Genomic DNA, 19832 nt, shown 5'->3' on the forward strand with positions numbered 1-19832 from the left:
ATGGAAGTCTTGTTCTGACAGATTAGTCATGAAGATTATTATTCTTCCAGTAACTTTGGGATATTTTTTTTTGAAAACGTACAAGTGCCTTGCTTTCAAAATTAGTATCTAGATTTGTTACTTCGGAGGCTTTTTTTATGCAACTTTCTATCTCGTCAATAAACTACTGCTTCACAAAGGTTTGAAAGATACCACTTCTTTATTGACATTCCCTTTCGCCAGCATTCTTGCCTTAGCAGTCATTTGTTCTGAGGCAGGCCTTATGGTAGAAATCTACATCTAGAAAAAGGAAAAGGAAGGATGCTAAGAGCAGAGGCTTTCTGGATCTGATCCACTTCAGATAAAGGCTACTAAATGACTCATTGGGTTCTTCTGTTCTCCCTTACTAAGGTACCTACCACACTCCGAATGTAAAGTAGACGTAGACAGACAAAGAAATGTAGCATTCTTTAGGAAATGGGATTAGCATTTTTTTCTGTGTGAAGCACATTTGAATATTCAACAAGTTAGAAAACAAAGAATTGCAAACTCAATCATAAATAACAGCATACCACCTTGGTGACTGATAGCTATATATCACATTTACAAATGTGTCACTGAACTGCTATGTTTACATATAAGGCAAAAGAGATAGTTTACCATGCATTTAATTATGCATTATTTGCATAATTATGTAGTAAATCCAAATGCTATAGTTTGCTGTGAGGGAAAGGTTAGTTTGCTTTTTATTTGTTGTATTTTGTATTACTTTATTGCCTTTTTCTATTTTGTATACTGCGATTTGTTTTTTTACACTGTGTTTTACTTGTATTTTGCTTTTAACTGTATATTAAAACATGAAAAGAGACCACAGCTCTGTCTCTTGTGAGTCAGACAGATTTTTCCCATACTCCTACCCGAGTATCGTTGTGTACTTAAACACCACTGTCTTTCTAGTTACCTGCCTCTTATGATAATTTGACCATATATCTCATTTCCTTTCTGCTTTTACTGGATGGTGTGAGTAAGCACAAAATTATCATTTTATGAAATCACCCCCCTTCAACTATTTAAATTTATTGGCCATCTTATTATATTCCATAGGACCAGAATACATAAGTGACCACCCCCTTTCAATCTATCTTGCTGTTTTAAAAATAGTGACGCTCCACTAAAACTTAACTTTTTAGACAGGTAAAACTTAAGCTACGTACTTTCACAACTAACTCCTCTAGTGCACACTGCAGTGTTTAGGATAAACCATTTTTTTCATCTTACCTTTAAGCATCTATTCCAAGACTACCAGTTATTGGAGAGCTCACATTCTACTTCTCAGTAGTCATCTTGGGATTAGTGCTTCTGTTTTCTCCTGGTGAGAGAAGGAGTGCAGTTACATTATTTCCTGGGGTCTGATGATCACCAGAAAGCTTAATACCTGCCTTATAGGTGACAGCTTGGAATCTGTGCTTATATTCTGATCCTGGTGAGAGTAGGAGCAGAGCGCATTGATTCCTGACTCTTTCTGGTTGGAGAGTGAGTGTCTGTGCTTAACGTACCTGCTGGGTCTGGTTGCTATTTGAGACATCTACCAAAAAGAGGCTACAAGCCTGTAGACTCTTGCATCATCTGGGACATGTCTGTGGCTCACCAAACAAGCCGTGGCCTGCTTCTCTTCTTGGGATTGGTGCTAACATTTTGCTTCTGGTGAGTGAAGAAGCAAAGGAGTATTGTATCCCAACAAAGTGAAGCTGTGCTGAGACCAGCATTAATAGTAGCCAGGCAGTAGCCATTCATGTAACTCCCCGCTTTTCATCATTCTTGACAAGCTAATTCTTTATTTTTTAGTAAGTACTGCTTGATTTCTTTCTAACTTTGGTATATCTGCCTAAATACTTCATCCTTAAATTTTCAGGGTTTACGTGTTAGTTTCCCCTCAAGTGTGTGGCAGTGCTCTGTACAGACTCAGATATTTTTCCTGTAAAAGGAATATATAAGGAAACAACTTCAGTACTTTATGATCAGCTCAGATGGCTTAGTCTTAATTGCTGTGGCTATGGTGTGCACAGTCCTGGGTTTGAGACTGGCAAGGGCTGATTACCCGGGGATCACATCAGTCACCCTGCTAGGCAGGGGTCCAGGGAAGTAAATAGTAATAACGACTATCCCTCCTGGCATGTCTAAAGGTCAGTTCCCTGTGCTTTCTCCTATTAACTTAGTGAACGTGGGCATCCTGAGGCAATGTAGCAACTGCCTCATGTACACTGACAACCCCCTCCACTTACTTCCCAACACTCAGACTTGCAAGAGGTGCACTTATATATCCAAATTGGAAGCCATGCACTCTCAAGCCAAGACATGAATGGCTGGTCAAGAGGAGAAGGTCAACACCTGCACCACATTACATGCAACACATAGCCCTCCAGAACACCCAACATCACAGCTCTCACATAAAAACACAAATCACACACCCACCTTTGCAGAGGCTCTCAATAGAAATCTACCCAAATAGCAGAGACCTCCAAGGCAGAAACGTACTCGACCACCACAACACAGCACAAACCACAAGACACATAGCTCACTTGCACTGTGTGCCCCCCAACCTAAGCCCATAAGGCAAAACAGCTTGCCCAATATACTAATCATAGGTGACTCGATAGTGAGGCACACTGATGTCCCACTCACTAGGCTGAATAAGGAGAAGGTAACAGTCAACTGTCTATCAGGTGCCAGAATCTGACACATAACACATGCACTCAGGTCACTCCACAACAAGTACAAGTATGACTCTGTCACTGTCCATGTGGGTGTGAATGACCTGAGACACACCTCCCTGGACTACATGAAAAGAGACATGAAGGAGCTCTTGGACTATGTGGCCTAGGCAGGTATGACCCTAGCCCTGAGCAGCATCCTACCATCACTGAGAATGATACCTCAGTACAAGCAGAGGATGATTGGCTTCAACAATTGGCTAAGTTTCTGGTGTCATTCTAAGGGGATCCAGTATCTGCTTAGGGATGACATGATAAACAGACCTCGATGCTTTGCCAGAGATGGCCTGCATCTGTCACCCCTGGTTTCCGGATACTGGCTAAGGCTTTTGCACCCCTATAGTTCCTTTTTAGGTGATGTTGCAAAGACCAAATTGCCATCGTAACAGCTATAAGTAAATGCAGTCTGAGAGTCATGCTACTCAATGCTAGAAGTCTAAATCTCAAGATGCACTTGCTCGAAGCACTCATCAAAATGAAGAACATTGACATTTGTGCTGTAACGGAGACCTGGTTTAAAGCAGTAGAAAGCACCCCTGTACTACCAGGCTATAACTCATTTCACACCTTTTGGCCCCAGAACATGGACCGAAGGTCCAAAGGCAGTGGTATCCCCATAGTCATAAAGGATATGCACACCTCCAGACTAGTAGCCCAGCCTAATGCATCTGGGATACTCCATGTACAACTAACATTGGGTAAGATGGTGATTCAGGTCATAGCCTGCTACAGGTCCCTAATCATGTCCCAGGACTCTCACTAAGCACCCTGTAAACTATTAGGGTCCAACCGAACATTCTTATACTAGGTGACTTCAACTACCCCTTCATCAACTGGGAAAACTTCTCATACACCAATACACTGGCTCAACACTTCCTGAAATTCATTAATTCCAGTGCCCTGGACCAGCTCATTCTTACCCCCACTAGAGGAAGCAACAGCCTTGACCTGGCTATTCCTAACATGGGCAACCATTGGTCTACACCAATAGTCAATTTCTCCCTGGTTAGATCCGACCACAAACTAATCACCATGGAAATCCACATCTCAGCCACACACCCCCCACAAAGGTAACCACCACGAAAAACTTCTCCATAGCTGACTTTGGGCTCCTAAAAACAGAGGTGGCTAACTTCATGGCACCCATGTCAATGGAAAATAGATGCATGACGGCCGAATCATACACTAATGCACTGTATAAACACGTACATAAATGCATGGAACTAACCATACCCAACAGAACCAAGATGCTCTCCTCCAAAAAAAGGAAGCCAATCTGGTGGTCCCCTACCATTAATAAACTCTACAACAGAAGGAAGAAACTGTTGCAGAAAAAGGTGAAGTCCCAAGACTGGAAAATCTCCCATATTAGCCTCAACAAAAAGTTGAGATCCCTCATCGAAACTTCTAAAGCCAGCTATGAAGGCAGAATTGTGGCAGCCACTAGAAACAACCACAAAGCCTTCTATAGTTATATAAAAAATTGCCATGGCAACACCCAGGTTGGCTCTGAGTTACTACACCATGGTACCTCCTACACTGAGCCAACAGATATTGCCAACATACTGGCTGAGAGATTCACTGCCAACTTTACCCCTCTCTCCCCTCCTAAAGGACCAATCACAATACCAGAGGAATGTCAGGCACCCAGCATTACTGCAGCACAGGTTAAAGCTACATTGTCCAAGGCCAAGAATACAGCTTCCATGGGACCCAACAATATCCCTGGCTGCATCCTACATGAACTACAAAGTGAACTGGCACCACGTCTGTGTGCCTTGTTCAATCACATCCTCACCTCAGGCTTTGTCCCTACCGAATGGTGCACTACTACAGTCATCCTTCTCCATAAAGGGGGGGCAACTACAGATCCTGGGAATTATCGCCTCATTAGCCTGACAAGTCTGATATGTAAGGCTATGGAGCGCATCATCATGGACCTAATTAACAAGGATATAGGGAATCTCCAAACTCTAGATCCCATGCAATTTGGTTTTGTGAAAGGTCGATCATGCCTGCTCAACTTCGTCGACTTTTTTGGGTCAGTCACCAGAGCTGTGGATGAGGGCAAGGCAGTTCATACAGCCTACCTCAATCTGGTCAAGGCCTTTGATACCATTCCCCACTCAGGAATTATTAATAAACTCACCAAACTAGGCATCAACCTCTATATCACTAGGTGGGTTACAAATTGGCTCACAGATAGAAACCACAGTGTGAAAGTAGCGAACTCCAAGTCAGACTGCCAACCAGTCATGAGTGGAGTCCCACAGAGATCAGTCCTGGGTCCTCTTCTGTTTGGCATCTACTTCTCAGAAGTGCAGGCCAACATGGAGGGACTATGGCTGACCAGGTTCGCAGATGACTCCAAGCTGGGAGCCATAATTAACTCCCCAAGTGATGTAGACATCCTACAGAAAGGCCTCACTGAGACCAATGACTGGTGTTGAAACCATGGACTTAAGCTTATTGCCAAAAAATGTGTCATCATCCCCTTTGGGAAAAACTCAGTTCTCACTAATTACCACAATGATGGGAGCCCACTGAAAACTGACAGCATTATAAAAGATCTGGAGACACAGGTTGACAGCAACCTTTCCTTCAACCACCACATTGCCACTGCGGTCAGAAAGTCCTTCTATGTGACACATCTCATTACCAAGCGTTTTGCATCCAGGAAGAAGGAGGTCATCATCTCTCTCCACTCTTCCCTCATTAGCCCAGTCATCGAGTATAATGCCCCATTTGGCATGTACCTCACTAGATACATGCAACAGATGGAAAGGCCACAAAAGTACCTCATAAAGAGGATCCTAGGCCTTAAACACATGTCGTACATGGAGAGACTCAAAAAATTTCAGCTATTCTCTGTCTCATATCATCTACAAAGAGGCAATCTCTGCTTCACTTACAAAGCCATGTCTGACCCAGCTCTAGAAATCCAAAGAAACCGTGTTGGATAAAACCTTGGTGCAGAAATAAATCCAAATGTAAGATAAAAAGTAAAAAATGCACCAAGATAACACACAGCAAAACGTTTAATCACAGCAAAGTACAAAGTGGTAAGCGCTTTCACAACCGAAGTTGCTTCATCAGACACCACAGTAAAAAATGCACAGGTTTAAATAGAGATTCTAAAATGCCAATTAATCAATAAAAATCACACAATGATTAAGTAGCAGTGAAAAACAATTAAGCCTCATGCTCAAACTAAAAAAAGCATTGCTTAAAAACATTGCTTAAAAACATTGTACATGAAGGAATCAAATACTATACATGAGAAAGCACTTAAAAAAGTTATAAAATCATTATAAAACATGGAAAAATACTAGGCAGGAAAAAGTTAAATAGAATACTTGGAAACTAAAAGCTAGTTAAATACATAGACTAATCTTGAAAGAACTTAGCTAATCTTAATGCTTGAGATGTCTAGCCTTTAAAAAAGGGACCAAGGAAGTAGTAGCATTCAAACCAGGATACTTTTCAGAATTAAGTTTCAAAATCCACTTCTGTTCATGTCCCTCTGTGATATTCTCAATGTCACCACCTCTGGGGTTTCTATGAATATGTTGTAGAACAAAGAACTTAAAGGAATGAGAACGGCCATTGGACATAACATGATTGGCTAGAGGATTTGATGGTTTATTATTACTAATATCTCTTAGGTGGTCTAAAATACGATCTTTAAGCATTCTATTTGTTTTTCCTACATAAAAAGCAGGACATTGTACACAAAAACAATAATAGACCACATCTGTAGTTTGAGCATGAGGCTTAATTGTTTTTCACTGCTACTTAATCATTGTGTGATTTTTATTGATTAATTGGCATTTTAGAATCTCTATTTAAACCAGTGCATTTTTACTGTGGTGTCTGATAAAGCAACTTTGGTTGTGAAAGAGCTTACCACTTTGTACTTTGCTGTGATTAAATGTTTTGCTGTGTGTTATCTTGGTGCATTTTTTACTTTTTATCTGACCCAGCTCTGTTAGATATGCTACTTCTAAAGAAATCCCAATCCCTCAGCACCACACACCCCAGAGACCTCAACCTCATTACCACAGTCAACAGAACATGCTGGGGGGACAGGTCCATAACCCAGAGACTGCCCATGCTCTGGAATAGACTTCCCATACATGTCAAGCCAAGCACCTCACTGGCCCTATTCAAGAGAAATCTTGATGAGTGGATGTGAAATAGAAAGTTCACCCTGGGGATCACTCCAGTGGCTCTACTTGATAGAGGCACTGGAAACTAACATCGGGCGGCACGATGCCAGGGCACTTCTATGGACTAGGCTTGTAAAGGCTCCAGGGCCATTAGCCTAGTACACACCTATGAACCAATGAACCTATAAATGCTATTTATATATTACCACTAAAGCATAAATGCATTTCTTTTTCTATACAGGTTCATAGGTTCATAAGTAGGTACTAGGCTATCTGCCCGAGGGTATTTATAAGCCTAGCCAGAGTGCGTCAGCTTTCGCTGCCCCATTGATTAATTAACTGAGCCTCTGTCAAGAAGAGCCAATGAAGTGATCCCAGGGGTGTATTTTCTGTTACCCTTCTACTCGTCAAGGTTTCTCTTGAAGAGTGTTAGTGAGGGGCTCTGCCTAATGTAGTTAGGAATTTTGTTCCAAAGCATGGGGAGTCTCTGTGATAGGAATCTGTCCCTCCAGCATGTTCTATTTATTGTTGTGGTGAGGTTTAGCTCACTAGAGCGAGTGGCTCACAATGACTAGGATTTCTTTAGGTGAAGCATGTCCATCAAGTCTGAGTTGGACATGGCTTTGTAAGTCAGGCAGAGATCACCTCCTAGTAAGCGATATGCCACTGAGTACAGCTAGAGTTTTTTCAGTCGGGCTGCATAGGACATATGTTTGAGGCCAGTAATCCTCTTGGTGAGGTACTTTTGTGGTCTTTCCAGCTGTTGGATGTGTCTTGTGAGGTACATCCCAAATGGGGCATTTTACTATATGATGTGTCTTATGAGTGACGAGTAGAGGGGCACTATAACCTCTTTATTTCTAGATGCGAACCGTTTAGTAATTAGATGGGCTACATAGAAGGATTTCCTAACTACTTTGGCAATATGATTGCCAAAGGAGAGATTACTATCTACCTGGGTCCTCAGATCTCTTATTACCTCTTCTGTATTAAGGGGGCTGCCACCTATGTGGTAATTCATGGGTGTTTTGTTTTTCCCAAACGGGATGACTATGCATTTTTTGGCATTTAGCTTGAGACCATGACTTTGACACCAGGTGTCTGTCTCAGTAAGGCCTTTTTGGAGAATGTCCGTGTCAGACGGAGAGTCAATTATGGCTCCCAGTCTGCAGTCATCGGCGAACTTGGTTAGCCATAGTCCTCCTGTGTTTGCCTGTACTTCTGAGTAGTATATACCGAACAGTAGGGGTCCCAGAACCGAGCCTTATGGGACACTACTTGTGACTGGTTTAGAGTTGGACCTGGAGCCCACTATTTTTAGCATATGAGTTCTGTTTCTAAGCCAGTTGGCAACCCATCTCATGACGTAGGGGCTTATGTTCAGGCTGGTGAGTTTTTCTGTAATACCTGAGTGGGGAATGGTGTCAAAAGCCTTGGTGAGATCAAGGTAGGCTGTGTGAACCACCTTCCCCTCATCTATGGCCTTGGTGACTTTCTCAAAAGAAGATGCTGAGGACTTGTTTATTTATTGAGCACCAAAAAGGAAGCCTCTGGAGGCCAATCCCAGCTATCCCCACTCTCAACAAACATGTCAAGGTGTGAATGTCAGCACTCAAAATGCCAAGTGCCAACTTTTGAAAAAAAGACCATAAATCCTGGAAAAGAAAGAATCTCAAAGATTGCTCTTCAATTTTAAACTTCTGTTTTGCAGGGGCAAGCCCCCATGCACCTCCCACACCCCCCAAACTTACATACACTAACTCCAAGACCACCATACCATGGAGAAAAGAGAATATTCCAAGAAATGGACATCTCTGGCTTAACATATGTAAGTCCATTTCTCAGCTATTCAGTCTCTGTGTTTTGGGATTTGCTCTAGTGGGTCCCAACATGTCAAATGGTTACCAATGATAACTCTTCAGCCCTTCTTTTGATTCTTTACTCAGTGTTTGTGAGTAGCCATACTGGATCAGAAGTATGCCTACTGAAATGTTGTATTTCATAACTAGAGGACTTTCAGGTTCAAATGGGCAAACAGCATTTTCCATTATTTTTTTTCATTTGGTATGGCTACCATGTGCATACATTTTACTAACTGTGTAGGACCAGCCATTACATCACAAAGGCTGATGTAAATCCAGAATTCCAGATACTTGGATAAATGTCTGACCTCTGATCAATCATGGGAGCAGTTACTGAGGCACCTGTAGCTTTATCATCACCTTCTTGGACTATCCTGAAATACAGAATCAATTGAAAGAGGCTCGAATGGCTTCATGTCCCACACTTTGGGATTCTTTTTTTTGTTTCAGTTCTGGTTGATTTTTGTTTGTTGTCTCACATTAGAAGAGTCTTAGAAACACTCCATTTCTTCCAATGGGCAATATCATAGCCATATTTGATGATCAGCACTTTTTTATCAGGGGTCAGAGTCAGATGTATACAAATCTTGTAATATTTTTGTGCTAAGCTACATATGTTGAGTTTGTAACATTTTCTGTGATTTGTATGCTGACATTTGAAATATGTAATGGATTTAAAGTATCCTTCATTACACTATTTCATCAGGAAACTCTAGTCATAAGTGATGGCTGCCCACCTGAATGCAAGTGGGCACTTTGTCACCCCTCCGTTTCCACAGGACCTGATGGCACATCTATCATATATCTGGTGGAGCATATGCTGGAACTTCAAGGCAGTCCAGGGACTTTGACCCATTTTCAGATCTCACACCATTTCAATATGAAGACCGCCCAACATTAAAAGTTAAACAATTTGATCCCTATGCCTGCCTCTCAGGGAGGATTTCCTTTGGTCTCCTTCCACCCAACCCACCCATTCACACTACTCACCTAACAACTCTCCTGTTGAGGCTATAATTTCATACAATAACTTGGTTCTTCATAAACCAGTCCCTAAAGCAATCAGAGGAACATTACAGCGAGTACATCACCACATGATGGATCATGGTGGCCAGTGGTTGAGGCCACACTCTCCCCTGATGGCCAAGTGGGGGGAGGGGGGAAGCTAAGAGGAGTGAATCTGCTATCAAAGCCAGAAGTTTTTCCAATGAGGCCATATACCTCCGACTGCTGTTTGCACTGCAGCCTCAATCACCTGCTTCAGATGTGACCAGGTCATCTCAAGCAATGTTGCAAGGATACCTGCTGATGAGAAGGTTTACTATCATTTATGCAATCCTGCAATATGATTGTTAATGTTTCTATGAAACGTATGGGTGAATATGGGAAAAATGAATGTGAAAAATGTTGAACGCGGAAGTGCTGAATGTTCGAATTTGCCACAGTTCGAACATTCACCACACTTCCACAACTCTATGTACTGAGCAACCCACAGTAAAGACCATTTTTGCAGGGGGAAAGCCCCCCCCTGTACCCCCCACACCCCCTGCTACTTATATATACAAAGTCCAAGATCTCACTACAGGGAGGGAAAGGGTACATTTACCAATCCCCACTATAGTGCGATCTGCATTAGAATGTAGAAAGTCACAACAGCAAATGCTGTAGTGCATTCACTGTTGTCTACATTTTTATGTTTGTTCATTTGATACTATCAAATGGGGCATTTCGAACTGCCATGAATCAAAGTCCGATCACACATTTGATAGTAAACCGATGAGAAGACAGCATGCTGCTTCCATGAGGTACTCCCAATATCAGTGCCTTCATTCTCCACAACAATATATTAAGCAGGGGCAGGATGTGGTGGATGTGTCTACTAAACAAATCTATCATACAGATACAGTGAGGGGACACAGTGGGATGTCTGCCATAAGACAGCTTTCCTGACATTGAACTGAATATATTTAAAACATGTACCTTCATTAGTGACTGGAACCAACAATGACTGGCTGCAAGCCTCTCTTGTTTCCTGTGGAAAAAAAGGGCACACCAGAGAATTGTGCAAGTATAATGCAGAATGCAAGAAAAACAGATACAAGTCACAGTCCCATAACATGGTCCCTTAGCTGAATGACGGGCAGCAGGCAAGCATGTGTCTCCTGCACATATACTATTATACTAAAAGAGAAAATATCAGTTACACATAGGGGTACACTAGATAGTGAGCAGGCAGAATGACAATTACAGTTTATCCTACTGCATAACACGTTCCTGCAGAAAGCAACATCAAATGTAGTTGTCATATTACATTAATTGCCACCAACACCTTCTACCTGACACTGAAGATCCACATGGCAGCATGCACAGGAAATAACAATCCCAAACATAAAACAGGAAAAAACACAAAACAATTACAGTGCTATCCATTTACTATACCACTGGGGGGGGAACCTCTGCTTCCCAGGCATACAGATAATCAAGGCTAGTATGCTACAGAGCATTAAAACAATGCCTGCACTGTGCCTCCCTTTCTAGTGATGCCCATGGCTGAGGACAACTCCTCAGCCTGATCATACAAGGCATCAGCTTTTCTGAAACGTCCATCATAAGGGACCAATAGGTGCTCCCTGAAATGGCCATGAAGGAGACAGAGCATAATCTTACTCTCCTGGTATCATGCATGTACTCTCCAGTGAGCATTAGTAGAAGGTGCCATTCTCCTATATCTCCTCCAAAATGGTGTCTCTTTCATGGAGAGCAAAATGATAGAATGTGGATCACACTTACAACCTGATTTCTGAATAGTGGGTAGTGCACCACATACTTGCCAAACAGCATGATGCTCACAGATATGCAACTCACCAAAAAAAGTTTGTGGCCACAGGCTGACAGAGACAAGCACAGGCAGTAAGTTGCATTTTAAATCACAGATACATGGCAGGAAAATAAAATGATTAATCAACAATCATGCATCCTAGTCTAATTTGCTTACATATCACATAAACAGGAAATAAAATTGCTTTCTTTTAGAGGTGCACCACCATTTTATATACAAAGTCATGCAAATTTTGGAAACTATACTGGATATTTGCACAACAGTGTTAGCAGGAGAAACAGCAGGATCTGAACATTTAGACAGCCTTAAAAAGACATACAGTTCTCTGAAAGTGTTTGGTATATTGATTTGACTGGCAATAAAGAAGCCTGTGATATCAGCACAACCTGATTATGTGTATGCCTGTTCTTATGTATGGTGAAGGTACAGTCTGTCTAGTCTATATAGTGACCTATGGTGGAGATTATCTCAGTCTTGTGTGGTATACCACGTTACCACTTTGTAAGTACTTATCATCCTACCAATATCACTAGCATACAGTCTATAACTGTGCCATGTATTCACAGATGACTACCTGTGTAGATGACAAGCTGGACAGTGAAGGCTATAAAGAATGACATCTTGCTACAGACATTTAGGGCACATTGATGGCGTCTATAGGAGAGAAAGGGTGCTGACTAGCCTTTATGGGGTCATGTGTAGCAGGTATTTGTTTATAACAAAAATGCCACGGTGGCAAAAATCACATGTTATAGCAGTGCAGTGAACATATAACCAATATACTGTATTGTGTCAAGGTAAATGCATGTTTCAATGTAGCTAGGGGTCAGCCCAATGAAAGATGACCCAGGAGCAGCAGGCTGACAGATCCATGTAGCTTTTGATGTTCATACAGGGGGATAATGGTTCTGGGGTTATCCGTGGAGGAATGGACACTGTCTGGAGGATGGACTTTCTCTCAAACTTCTCAGTCGATGATGTACCAAGTTAGTACCACATTCAGCAGATATCTGTACACCAGCACTGTATATAAACACTGCAAACTACTCATAGCATATGTTACCTGTATTATGTTATATGAAAATGAGATATCCAACCATGTCAAAATGAAGCAGAGGTAAGTGGAGATTGTATCTGTTAAATTTGGTATGCCACCCTTAGTGTACATGTGTGATTAGTTTTAACATAGATGTTTTTGCTCAGTATAGTGAGTTTTTTTTTTGTTATGCATTCTCTGAGGTAGAGCACTGCTGTGGTAGTGACCTAAAGAGGCCATAGCATGGAAACAGGCTGATCTTGGGACTCATACAGGGGCTGCTGCTGATGATGATGATGATAACAAAGCACAGGTACCTGATTTAGATTCTGATGATGCGGTGGCACTGTCTGTCTTTATTATAAGTGAAATTCCACAATTAGTGCAGGGCTGCACAGTCTGACAGCTCATTATTCACAGTGAGGAGAGAGGTCTGATATGGCTCTGAGCATGAGTGATTCTCCACCAGTGGCTGCAGCAGCAAATGAGTGCACTAGATATGATGTAGAGATAGCCACCATTGCTTTGTCTTGCAGTAATGTGTGACACGATCACATGTCATACTGCCTGCTTACATGCATAAAACACTTGGGATCAGTCAGCAGTTGTGTTAGAGTACCATGCAGGGACAATCTGTTGTAACCTCAAACAGCACGGATCTGATTATTGTTTTGAGTGGTGACTGTGAGGACATAGCAGGATGGAGAAAAAGGCACATTCCATATGACTGCAGGATAAGCATTCTAGTGCAAGTGTACAAAAACAAGGAGGACATTCACAGCTATGGGCAATATAAAGATATCAATCTCCTGTAGCACTTCATGAAAGTGTTGGTGATCATAACTGATAAATCAATATGCAGAATACTAGAAAGTAAGATGGGAGATTAGCAGTTTGGACTGAGATCAATTCAACATAAACAAAATATGTTGGAGAGAAAGGTATGTGTCTCAGAGATTGCCCTTTCTCTGGGGCAGACTCCTTCATGTGAAACAGAGTTCTTCCTTAAGCCTATTCAAATGCAGTTTGGACCAGTGAATGGTAAGTTGCAAATTCACCCCTGGATTGTCACCTGTGGCCCTTATGGACAGGGGCAGTTTACAGATGCCCTAAGTTACAGGCATGTACAAAAGTCATTATTGTCTGTGGGCATTGATAACTGGGGAATTTGGGGCATGAATGGCTAAGCTGAAGGGCCTTTAGCCTAGTAACCTCCTATGATCCTACGATCAGCATGCAGCACAAATGACCCGATGATTGCAGTAAGGCAGATAGAACGCAGTAAGCAAACATGAGGAAAGAGTACAAATGAACAGTGCTAGACTAAGAGAAAGCATATGACAAGGTCCCAAGAAGGCTGATTTGGGCAGTCTTGTGATGGTTCAAAGTCTCAAAAACATTGTTAGAATTAGAGCAAGCAATGTAAAGAACCCAGTGACAAACTGCATCATATTCAGACTCACAGAGGGGTTCCCTATGGGAATGGGAGTGAATCAGGATTCAGCTCTGAGCCCACTATTGTTCATACTAGTGATGTACTACATTAACAAACAGGTGGGAGGGGACAGATGAACAAAGATGCTATATACAAACAATGTGACATTACAAGGAGAGTCTGAACAGGCAGTTCAGCAGGTACTGGCATGCTTAGAATTTGCGTGGCTGATTTAAGCCTCTGACTTCCATTTCTGAACATTGCTTATTTTCTTCTATATGCTGCACATTTTACCAGACCACCCCACAACATTGTTTCCATCTCATTTACTGCTGTTATCACTCTATTGCTCATGTAGATGCATTATTCACAGTAGTAGTAGTTACTCATCTCTATAATCCTGGAAATTTTTTTTGTTTGTTTATGAAAAAGAATCCCCCATACAGAGCATTTGACTCTTGAAAATATCTGCATGTCTGAATTACATTTCCTTCCATGCTCCTCTTTCATTGCATGCCCACTTGAGACCCTTGGACTGTCCTCTCATTTCTATTTTTGTACATATCATTCTGAGATTAAGCCCCAGCAGTCTACAATATCTGATACTTTATCATCAAATAAATTAGTAATAGCACCCACTTTGTAATCCAGCAAACTTGATAATTTACAGTGCCATGGCACATTACTCTGTACTGCTGATATTAGTTCAGCAGACCTCAGGAGTCCTTTTTTCCTACTTACTTTAAATGCACACATTTAGCAGACCGGAGTTCCGCTGTGGCGACCCCTAACCGGGAAAAGCCGAAAGACAAACAACAGCAACTTTAAATGTACACATTTGCACCACTCTGTAGTCAACACGTTCACCTTGCCACTGGTTTTCCATACTCTGTTGTTACATTCTGTCATTACTTTATCCTTTCTATTACACACTGAATATCATTTAAACATACACTATGCATGAGGGGGAGCAATCATAATGCTGGGCTTTGTAGCAATCCATTGTTTCACATCAGAGCTGTTTCTGGTAGCTACCACTCTCCAAACCTTTTCTGGAAATTTGTTTGCAAGGTGGCTAATTGTATTTGGTGGAAAAGAACAGAAAAATGGCTTAAAGAATAGAAAGTAGGTTTTAGTTATGATAAGCTTATAAAAGCACAGAGCCACCTGGCTGCATTTTAATGCATTTTGTGGGGTTGAAGCCCATTCCCCGACACATAGTATATTATCACAAAAAAGAATAACAAAAAGGATACACTGAAAAAAAAAAACAAGCCAAACTAACAACATATGAAACAACAGTATTCAGATGAGCAGTCTTCATATATTACAACTCGTGCCACCTCTCAACACATTTGCCAACTTACTGATGTGTTTTTTTTCTGAGTCGCACACAATCAACAGCATTCTGATAAGAAAATATAATTTATATAATATATATAACTCTACTTACTCCTAATGGCATAAATTTGCATTTGTTCTTGTTGAAATTCTCTCTCCTGCACATAGTCTGTTTTACTGTGAATCGAAGTTGTAAGATTGTGTCACTTCCAGACATCTAAACAAGGTCACAAGATATAGGTTAAAAGAAATGACAAGAGAATTCTGTATAATTACATTTAACAATGCATCACCTGACTCTGAAACTGGGAGCTGACCAGTATACAGTTTTGTATGGGAGCTGACCAGTATACAGTTTTGTATGGGAGCTGACCAGTATACAGTTTTGTAATGCACACTAAACTGATTCCAGTAGAGGCCTTTTCATGCTCAACATTTTGTTGTGCAAGACATAACTGCATTATGTTACCATAAATTAATAGTCATAAATAAAATGCTCTATTTTGAAACCCCCATATCTCCTATTGCTAAAATCAGCAGCTGCAGGTAAAGTTGTGCACACTGGACACTGTTTTCCATTCTCTTAATAACAAAAAAATAGAAAGATGGAAAACTTCAAAATATACAGACCTTTTACAGTTAACCTTGGAGTCCTGTCTGTGACATACTCAAAGTCACACAGCAGACAAATGTAGGCTCAGGGTATGAATCAAACCCAGGACTATATGGATCAGATTGTTAACAGCTTATAATGGCCTTAGCCCTCTGTACTGACTGTTGCATGTACACCACTAAAATAAAATAAGTAATTTCACATTTGAAATTTCTGCTAAAAGAATCCCTCTCCAAACCTTTGATTTTTCAGATTTTTCCTGGTGTTGTTTTCATTAGTTCTGATGACTGGTTCATGTTTTAAGCATTCTTCTGTTTTATTTACATAATGCTCATACTACTGTCTGCTCTAGGCATTTAAACACATTCAGAATTAATGCAAAATATAGATATACTCCAAAAAGCAAATTCATACTCATAGGTGCAGTTCATTGAATTTAAGCGCTAAGCACATACTTTCATTATTTTAACTTTTGAAATTCTGTGTGGCCATGCTTTTTGACATCTTCTCTAAACACCAGTATGCAACTGCAGCTACCATTCTCAGCCTACAATATCTTCGACAAGATAAAACATATTCGGGAAATACTGAATTAAAAACACATTCTCAATGGATTCTACAGGAACTTCTTGGAAGCATTGTGAAGCCTACTACCAGTTTTGCTCTACCCCTCTCAAATCTATATTTATTGTATCTAAAATACCAAATCTAAAACCAACAAAACCTTGACAGACTAATGAATGCCTGTATAAATTATGTGTGTCCTTTTTGTTCTTAATTTCATATAGGTGTTCATATATCCTATTTTTAGTGACATGTCTGTTTTGCCAACATAAAATCCACAACATGTCACATTTTGCCAGGTATACCACCCTATTAGTAAAACAATTCCCTTTCTTAAGATTAATTTTTGTTTCCACTTATTTGCTAATGTAATATGAGGTACCTTAATAATGTATATACATTGGGTACATCTTCCACAGATTTGAGAGGGGGGAACTGGAAGAATCTTCTGTGTAAAAGGGAATTATGGCAGTTAATGTCGGCTGCTAATTTTTCAGGTATAAATGACTTTTTGTCTATAGTCTCAGTTTTGAAAGAAAAGACTGCAAAGCTATAAGTTACTTTTTTTACACTATTATAATTGTGTTTTAAAAGTTATTCGATTTTACAAAGTGTACATTTATTTTGTATTTTTATAAATGAAGAAAAGAAATATGTTCTACTTAATAATGTTGCATTAAGCAAGGGTGGTTTTATAACGTGACAATTTTCTTTATGGTAATTGTTTTAAAATATCGCCAATAGAATTGTATGTATTGTTATTTAAGTACTAGACATTCCTTGTTCCTTAGTCCTTGTTCTTTATTCTGATGAAGTCTCCTAAGTGAGAGACGAAAGCGCTTAATGGTTGTTGCGTGATTTTATTAAAACAGTCTGTTATTTTCAGCCCACATTTGTTGCGTTTTGTCTATGTTGATTAGTTTTTCATTGTTAAGCACTACACCTTTTGCTTGGACTGAGTTTTAAAGACATACAGCTAGGCGTGTGTCTGCGTGTGCCTCCTCTGAAGGTTGGGCGCCGGGCTGGCAACTTGACACCATAAAAACCCCATGGCCAACTAATCTGCAAACCAGTGATCTACTGTGGTGACCCCTAACTAGGAAAAGCTGAAAGACATTGCTCTAAGGTAATTAAGAGGCTGTGGCAGGTGCAGGATACTTGTTTTAATAAAGCTTAGCCCAGTTTTCCAACTGACACAGAACACTATCAGGTTAACTATCTGATTAAGTGACTTCCTCAAAGGGTATCTCTCGACTGTCCAGACTTTGACAGAATACCAGATTTTTGCCTCATATTTCTCATCTGTTCCTCATAAAATTAGTAGTTCTCTTGAAATCACTAACAACTGAAGTAATTAAATAAGAGACATCTGAGTTTCAGATTTCATATTGTTCATAATAATGTAAAACCTGTTTTTTCTACCAAATTTCTAACATTATATGTGTGATATTTAAAATCCATCCCTTTCTTGCGGTCATTGTCTCCACTTTATTTTTGCCTTTGTCCAGATTTCCTGTAGTGGTTAAGAGGTATGGCACAAAGTCACACAGCAAGCAAGTGGATTCTGAAGGAATCAAACTTAGACTACAGAGCTCATAGCCTTATTTTGGTTCTGAGGGTCTGCCTACTGATCCTGACACATACATACATATATATATATATATATATATATATATATATATATATATATGCATACACTAACACACACAGACACACGTGTGTGTGTATGTGTGTGTGTGTGTGTGTGTGTGTGTGTGTGTGTGTGTGTGTGTGTGTGTGTGTGTGTGTGTGTGTGTTAAAAGCACCAACATATTTTACAAAAGGCTTAACATGTCATTGAAACTCATCAAAATGGGGGTTGGCAAGATGAATACAGTACAAATCAGTGTGTTTTGAAGCTCTTCACCTACACAAATGTAATGACTTGTATCTCTTAACACCCTCCAAACCTATTATAAACTACCCTTCAAGGTTGTACCATATTAGGCTAAAAGGATTAAATCTCTGTGAGATGAGTCTCAGTGAGTTCAGCTTACAATGCATTGAATGGTTAACAAATTAGCCAATTCAATCAGTAAATTTGTGTTAATTGGGAAGAAACAGGACTATATGATAAAACACATGTAGAAAAGAAGATCCTGCAAAACCCTTGAGCAGCAAAAATAGGTGGGAAGTGAACCATGGAGCTGTGTACACAACTTTGGAAAATTTAGTGTCCCCATGTCACCTGTAGAATCAGGGTGTTTCATATGGGTCAAGATCAGTTTGTATTTCTGAACAGTTCACTTTTCATTGTATTAACCTTAAATGCTTATTAAGTATTTTGGCAATTATTCATAGGTGCATAGGTAAATAATAGGCTATCTGACCTTGCAGACCACTTTAAGCCTAACCAGTTTCCCTTTTTGTGCTCAAAATAACCTATCCTATTTAGTTATAGATTGGCCTTAGCCATCCCATGGTCAGTAATTATGTATTATCCATAATGAGAATAACTAGGATCATACCATAGATAATTTGAGGGGGCCAATGCATGGGATAAAGCATTTAGAAGATGCCTCTGTCCATTAGTACAAGGGGAAGTCCTAAGATAAATTTTCTGTTTTCCATCCGTAGATCAAGTTGCACTTTAATATGGACAGGGATGAATTTTGTTTTATGTGGATGGTGTGTCTGTTCCATAGCAGCAGTATCTTAGTTTCATAGGTTCATAGGTGTTTACTAGACTAACAATCACAAGGGCCTTTTTAAGCCTAGACATGCGTTCAAAATCTCTGACAGGTTCCACTATACTTGATAAGTGTAAGCAAGGGCTTGGTAGATGAAACATTTAAAAGTGGGGCCTGAGAGATTAACTATTTCCATTACAGACATAGGTGACAAACCAGGGATGAATTTCCTGTTCCCCATACAATTGTTCAAGTTACACATGAATTGGGTTAGGGAAGAACTCTGCTTCATATGGATAGGGAGCCTGTTCCAAAGAAAGGGTAGTCTCTGGGATACATATCTGTCTCTCCAGCAGGCAAGGGCGCCCGCAGGCAGGTGCAAGGGGGTGCACTTGCACCCCCCTGGAACCGGCTGGCCGAGAAATTAATTTAAATAAAAAAAGTTTTTTTTTTAAAGGGCGTTCCTCTTTAAGAACGCCCTTTGCATCCCGTCCAGTCGCACAGACGCAACAGGTGTTTGCGACCTGTTTTCGTCTTCTGTGTCTGTGTGCGAC

General features: G+C 40.5%; 1 protein-coding gene across 1 annotated transcript in view; it reads right to left on the bottom strand.

Annotated features, from left to right (window-relative positions):
- RARRES2 (retinoic acid receptor responder 2) overlaps window positions 1-19832 on the bottom strand; it is a 170046-nt gene that overhangs the window by 87646 nt on the left and 62568 nt on the right. Inside the window, exon 2 of the mRNA XM_044065840.1 lies at window positions 15545-15649. Within this exon, the coding sequence (XP_043921775.1) occupies window positions 15545-15649 (105 nt within the window). The remainder of the gene's footprint in view (window positions 1-15544; window positions 15650-19832) is intronic.

Source organism: Protopterus annectens, chromosome 3.part0 (assembly GCF_019279795.1).
Source record: "Protopterus annectens isolate FY-2018-M chromosome 3.part0, PAN1.0, whole genome shotgun sequence".
NCBI lineage: Eukaryota > Metazoa > Chordata > Ceratodontiformes > Protopteridae > Protopterus > Protopterus annectens.